We start from the raw sequence: 7,325 nt of genomic DNA on the forward strand, positions 1-7,325 counted from the left end.
ACATAAGACATAAAATTGAATGAGTTTTTACCCTTTTTAAAGAAGAGCTCCATGTTGGAGAGTAGAGATGTTATTTTTCATTTTTTTAAATTATGAAATATGGTGAAGCTTATAGGATACTTCACTGAGATTTAAGTGTTTCGAACAACAAAATTTGTTAAAATACTTAAGCAGGTAATTTTGATGTACAGATTACAAATGAAATTTCTTTCTTTCTACAGAACCAAAAACCCAGAAGTTGACTTATAACAAAGGAAGTAATACTGACACTCTTAGAAGAGTTCTTGTAACAACACAAGTGAAGGTAACTATACTAAATATATTTAGAGATCAATGGAAGATCCAGTCTTATTTTTAGATTTCAATTAGGTAAATGATAACTGTGTCTCAATTTAATTTTTACTTATTTTTGGATCATATTTACATATCTTTGAGACGACAAGAAATTGCCTTTTTCTTTAGTTGTTAAAAAATTTAGGGGGGTCTGAAAGATTCTTATATGTAAATACAAATATTACAGAGAAAATGAATATGATAGCCAAAATGTGGATTAAGAGGATCAAATACATTAACTGGTTACTGGCAATATCAGAACAATCCAATCACAGCAGAGCTCAAGTAAGTGATTTTTGATCCCACCAAAAATATATCCTTTTCCTTAGTTTACTTTTTCAGACATAATTTTTAAAATTTGCTTCACTTAGTAACAGAGGAAAGCAACATTATTTACTGTTGAAATTGAAAGATTATAAATGTCTTCATTTAAATACTGAAAACATGATAGTACTTAATTGAGAAGTATATGGTTATGCAAAAGAGATACACATTAGCCATCTGTCTCTGGAAATACATGACAGAAATCACTTTCATATTAGCTACTTCTCATGAAAGTCATAACATAAAAGATGTGTTTTAGTATTTATATGTTGAGGCTAATTTTTTTACTTTCATTTATAAAATTACTGAATTGTAAACTATAGTAAAAACAAAGTAACAGTGAGCTGTACATTTTAGGGAAAATGATTAAAAGGTATAAAAAGCAGAAAAATTCTTTGAGAAATAAAGCTAGATGTAGGGGCTAATTATACCTGTAATCCCAGTACTGGGGAGGCTGAGACAGAAGGATCCTTGTGAGTACCAGGCTAGTCTAGGCTACAGTGTGAGAGATGTCTTTAAAAACCAAAACAAACAAAAAACAGGAAAAGAATGGCAAAGATTGTACTATTTTCTAAGTGTTTGAAGGTTTGTTTTCAAATACATGTAGCACTAGATGTAGCACAGATGCAGAATTTAAGTCTTGTATAAACTTTAGTCATGTAGTTACAAATGTGTTATTTATTTATCATATTTTCAAGAAAAATAAATTTCCATATGGTATAAATGTCAGCTCTCTATCAGACTATTTTCAGTATTTTGGGCTTGTAAGCTCAAATATCAATGTATAGGTTGTATCAGCTATTTCTATATAATCCTATTATTAAAAAAAATAAATGTTGCTGGGCATGGTGGCACACACCTTTAATCCCAGCACTCGGGAGGCAGAGGCAGGTGGATCTCTGTGAGTTCGAGGCCAGCCTGGTCTACACTGTGAGTTCAGGACAGCTGGGGCTACAGGGAGACCCTGTCTCAAAAAGACCAAAAAATTAAAAAAAAATAAATGTTAGTAAAATAGTTTTTATACTTAAAGAGATGATAAGGGTTTCATTTACTATTAAACACATAAAACATTTATCTAAATGAGAATAATCAAAAGAAAAATAATTGCTCATATTTTTTTCTATGTCTTTTTTTAATAGAATCAATTTGCAGCAGTAAATACCCCAAAGAAAGAAACTTCCCAGATTGATGGACCGTCTTTAAATAATACTTACGGTTTCAAAGTCAGCATACAAAACTTACAAGAGGCAAAAGCTTTACATGAGGTAAAACTGCAGCATTATGTTGGATACTGTGCTTAAGTGTTAGGTTTCAGTCTGTAGAATAAAGTGGGAATTTTGAATGAGGAAGGGATATGTTAAATTCTATCTTTGTTAATCTTCATTTTGTTATTTGTATTGTGTTTGTATAAAATAGAAAATACTTTTACAGTATTCTTCGGTTTCTAAGACACTTTGTAGTTTCACTGCCTTTACAAAACTAATAAAGTTTAGTTTATAGAAGCTAAATTAGAAAAGATTTTGAAATTTTAGAATTATGTATCAGAAGACCTATATTTTGTTATTTTAAGATTGTTGTTCTAAGATGTTATATCTCAAATGTGATTTTTATTTTCTGTTTGGTTGACTTAGTAAATTAGAGTTCACTACAAAAGAGAAAAAATTATCCAAATAATCTATAAAGCACTTTATACTTTTACATTATAAACTGTATGTTAAATATGAGGACAGTGTCTTTTAAAATGTACATTAAGCAGGTATCTGAAGTACATTAAGTGGTAGCATATGCCATTAATCCCAGCACTCTGGAAGCAAAGGCAAGTGGATCCCTGAGATTGAGACCAGCCTGATCTACATAGTAAATTCAAGGCCAGCTATAGCTACAGGGAGAACCTGTCTCAAAAAAAAGAAAGAAAGAAAGAAAAGAAAAAAAAAGTGCATTAGTCACAATATAGATTGGAAAGAATATGTAAATCAGTAATTATGAATTCAAAGCATATGCGGATCTCTGAGACTGAGAGCACCCTGGTCTACATAGTAAGTTCAAGGCCAGCTGTAGCTACAGGGAGACCCTGTCTCCAAAAACAAAAAAAAAAAAAAAAAAAAAACGAAAAAAAAAAAAAGGGCATTAGCCACAATATGGATTGGAAAGAATATGTAAATCAGTAATTATAAACTCAAGCACAAAGTAATAATTAGTTGGAAATGAAGGCCTGGAGAGATGGTTCAGTGGTTAAGAGGGCTTTCTGTTCTTACAGAGGATTCAAGTCCAGTTCCTAGCACTCACATCAAGTGGCTTACAACCTCTTGTAACTCCAGTTCCAGGGGATCTGATGCCTCCTTGTTCACCTACACATGGGTGATGCACATGCACTCATACAGACACATACATACACATAAATAAATCCCTTTTAAAAAGATAGAAATTGATATGTTTTTGTTGCTTATGTATATAGTGTCATTATGGTAGCCACTAGCAATGCCTTGAAACCTAAAGTATTTGTCTACATAACTGAGGAACTGAATCTTAAATTTTACTTAGTTATAATTTAGATTTAGAAAGTACTACCCAACTTATGTATTGAACTTTCTAAGTATGTTTAAAGCAACTTAGATATGTAAAGCTACCCTTTTACCCTTTTATTGCTTTTATTATTTACTTTTTTTTTTTTTTAAAGACAGGGTTCCTTGTACCCCCAGCTAGGCTGGAACTCACTATGGAGACCAGATTGGTCTTGCCCTCAATCTTATAAAGATCCACCTATCTGTATCTCCCAAGTGCCAGGATTAAAGGTGTACACCACCACACCTGGCTTTCTTTATACATATATATATTTTAATATTTATTGTTTTGTGTGTATGAGTGTATTGCCTGCATTGTATGTAAGTGCACCTTTTTGTGCAATGCCCACGGAGGTTAGAAGTGGTTGTCAGATCCCCTGAAACTGGAGTTACAATTGTGTGTACAGAGTGGAGTACACACAATTTCAGCCACCTGATATTTGACAGAGGTGCCAAGAACACACAGTGGAAGAAAGACAGCATCTTCAACAAATCGACAACAAAAAATTTTTAGCTGGCATATGGGTGCAGGGAAACCAGCCCAGGTCCATTGCAAGAGCAGCCTGTGCTCTTAACCACTGAGCCACCTCTCTAGTCCCTTGTTTTGTTTTTTGAGGCAAGGTTTTACCATGCATCCCAGGCTAACCTTGAATTTGGTAGTTTTTCTACCTCTGCCTGGTAAGAGTTAGGATTTATACAGGAGTGTACCACCATACTCAGCTTTTTTTTTTCTTAAAAAAATTATTTTTTTTTATTATTCCAAAGAGAGGCAATTTTTAACACATTTTTCCAGAAATAACTTGAAGCAGGTTACATAAAAAATATATATATACAGTGAAGTTTAAGGGAGGAAATTAGGGGTAAGAAATCAAAGACCAAAGGATTTGCCAACATGGGGTCAACTTTGGTAGACTAATGAAGGTTTCCATTAGCTCTGTTCTTTTTTTCTTCTTCTTTTTAGACTTACTAACAGAGCATAGGGTGGGTTTTTTTGGGTTTGTTTGTTTGTTTGTTTGTTTACAGAAAGAAGACTGTGTCGTTCTCCCCCCACCCCCCCCCTGGTTTATGGCTGCTCTGGAAAATCCACACTTAAATACAAATCCTGTGACTTCCTGACAGCCTCACAAATTGGCAAGACAGGTGCCTCATGGTGTTCTCAGCTTATATAAATTTACTTTCTCCCCTACATGCAGCTAAGTTCCACTTATTGGGTGGGAGTGGTAACTAACTCTCCTGTCAACTCCTTGACAAGTGTGGGAAGGAAGTGTGACTATAGCTTGCCAGCATAGTGGTCAGAGGACACTCCCAGGTAACACTCCACCCTTTTCCCCGGCTTTTACATTCTTTCCCCAACTTCTTCCACAAAAGTCCCTGAGCCTTGGAAGGGGTGATAAATGTGGGATGATCTTCCTCCCATTGTAGCAAGGCACTGAACTTTCAGTACTCTGCATCGTCTGTTTTCCATGGACTGTTAGCCCATTTCAGTGGGATTTCAGCTACTATTAAAAAAAAACAACAAGAAGCAAGAACCATCTGAACAGTGGCTGCTATAATCACTTAACCTATGGGCATAAACACAAATGCTTGGGTGGTACTTTAGCAGGTACATCACATCCATCTAACAAAACAATTGCAGTGGCTTCCCCACTGGAGACTATATCCTCCCCTGCCACAGGGGGTTAGCCTGGTCCACAGTACCAGATGTGTGTTCCACCTCTAGGAGCAGACACTATATCCAATCGAAAATTTGCTGGATGTATGTACACTAGATGTGCCACTATTGCACCAGGAGGAACATCTTGTTTGGCATGTTGATAGTGAAGCACACAGGGTCCATCATTGTGCAGAATTATAGGAGACAGTTCTCCCCCCGCCATCTGCACATTGCCTTCTGGCACTATGAAAGCCACCCATCCAGCTTAGTCCAAGCTTGATTTCTCCCTCTCCAGCACATACATTATGCAGTGTTGTCACCAATAGGGTTTTACTGCCCACTTCCGGTGTACAACCAAAACTATTGTCGATGGCCTTTATTGTTTTGGAGACTTCTAGGGCCCCTCTGGCCAACAGCTTACAGGGGACAACCCACCTCTGGTACTGGGATTTTCACTTAACAACCCTGTGGGCTTCTGGTAGGGTTTTCTTTCATCCCCATAGGGTTCCTTCTGTGCTTTAGGCTTTTTTTTTTTTTTTTTTTTCTTTTTGTAACTATGTATCAAGAGACATTTTTTCCCCTTTATTCGCATAGTTCTTTGTATAGCCCTCCTTCCCCCTTTCCCCTTTAACTACCCCCTTTTTACATATTTCTCCCTAATAACACCTTTCTCCTACTATTATTCTCTCTTGGGTTCCTTCTTTCCATATACCTCCCTGGTTCCCTTCCATATTACTGGTTCCTATAGTTAACATCAGGTGATGTACTCACTTATAAGGATTTGGGGCTAGGATCCACAAATGAGGGTAAACATGTCATTTATTTTTCTGAATCTTTGTTACTTCACTTAATATAACAGTTTCTAGATCCATCCATTTACCTGAAAATTTCGTGATTTCATCTTTCTTTACTGCTCAGTAGAACTCCACTGTGTAAATGTACCACATTTCATTAACCACTCGTCAGTTGTGGGGCACTTAGGTTGCATGCATCTCTTAGCTGTTGTGAAAAGAGCAGCAACAAACATGGATGTACAAGTGTCTCTGCAATAGGATGAGTCCTTTGGGTATATGCCAAGGAGTGGTATAAGAGGGTCATATGGTAGGTTCATTTTTAGTTTTTTAGGAGTTCCCCACACTTCTTTCTATAGGGATTGCAAAAGTTTGCAATCCCACCGGCAATGAATGAATGTTCCCCTTTCTTCACATCCCCGCCATGGCTCAGTGGTTAAGAGCACTCACTGCTCTTGCAGAGGACCTGCATTCGATTCCCAGCACCCACATGGCTAAGATTGAGATCTTAGCCAGTCTGATGTGGGTAAGGTGAAATCTTAAGATGTTTTTAATTTGCATTTCCCTAATTACTAATGATGTTGATCACTTTTTAAGATGTTTCTTAGCCATCTTTATTTCTTCCTTTGAGAACTCTCTGTTTAGAGCTTTAGCCCATCTTTTAATTGGGTCATTTGTTTTCTGGCTTGTTTTTTGAGTTCTTTATATATTCTGAATGTTAAACCTATGTCAGATGTGTCAGTGGTGAAGATTTTTTTCCCACTCTGTGGGTTTTCTCTTCATTTTCTTGATTGTTTCTTTTGCTTTTTAGTTTAATGAAGTCCCACTTGTTAATTCTTGACCTTAATTCCTGAGCAGCTGATGTCTGATTTAGAAAGTCCTTTCCTTCACCTATATCTTGTAGGTTACTGCTAATGTTTTGTTCTAATAGTTTCAGATTTTCAAATTTCACATTGAGGTCTTTGATCCATTTGGAGTTGACTTTTGTTCAAGGTGAAAGATAAGGGTCTAGTTTCATTCTTCTGTTGGTGGAGATCCAGTTTTGCCAGCATCATTTGTTGAAGATGCCGTCTTTCTTCCATTGTGTGTTCTTGGCACCTTTGTCAACTATCAGGTGGCTGAAATTGTGTGTACTCAGGTTTGGATCTTTAATGATGTTCCGTTGATCTGTGTGTCTGTTTTTGTGTCAGTACCATGCTGTTTTTATGACTGTAGCTCAGGAGTATACTTTGAGATCTGGTATAGTAATCCCCCAGTGTTGCTCCTTGTGCTCAGTGTTGCTTTGGCTACCCAGGGTCTTTTGTGCTTCCATGCGAATTTAAGGATGATGTTTTTCTAATTTTGTGAAGTATGTCATGGGGATTTTTGTTGGGATTGCATTGAATCTATATATGACTCTTGGTAGGATGGTCATTTTCACAGTATTAATTCTTTCAATCCATGAGCATGGGAGGTCCTTCCATCTTCTGGTGTCTTCCTCAATCTCTTTAAGATTTAAAATTTTTGTTGTAGGCACAGTAAACATTTCCTCCATGCTTCCAAATGAAGCCAGACACGGTCAAGCAGGACCTTTGACTTATCTTCACATAGCTGGAACTGGTAAAAGAAAGGAGCCAAGGGCTCCTCCCAAGCCCATGTGACCCCTGAGGAACAAGGAACAGA

The 7,325-nt window shown here is 36.6% G+C and overlaps 1 protein-coding gene across 2 annotated transcripts in view; it reads left to right on the forward strand.

The window, feature by feature from the left end:
* Rev3l (REV3 like, DNA directed polymerase zeta catalytic subunit) overlaps positions 1–7,325 on the forward strand; it is a 171,754-nt gene that overhangs the window by 95,561 nt on the left and 68,868 nt on the right. For both annotated transcript variants that reach the window (XM_029555725.1, XM_008852401.2), the window contains 2 exons: positions 222–304; positions 1,797–1,922. In XM_029555725.1, the coding sequence (XP_029411585.1) occupies positions 222–304; positions 1,797–1,922 (209 nt within the window). The remainder of the gene's footprint in view (positions 1–221; positions 305–1,796; positions 1,923–7,325) is intronic.

Source organism: Nannospalax galili, unplaced genomic scaffold (assembly GCF_000622305.1).
Source record: "Nannospalax galili isolate Female #2095 unplaced genomic scaffold, S.galili_v1.0 scaffold646, whole genome shotgun sequence".
Taxonomy (NCBI): Eukaryota; Metazoa; Chordata; class Mammalia; order Rodentia; family Spalacidae; genus Nannospalax; species Nannospalax galili.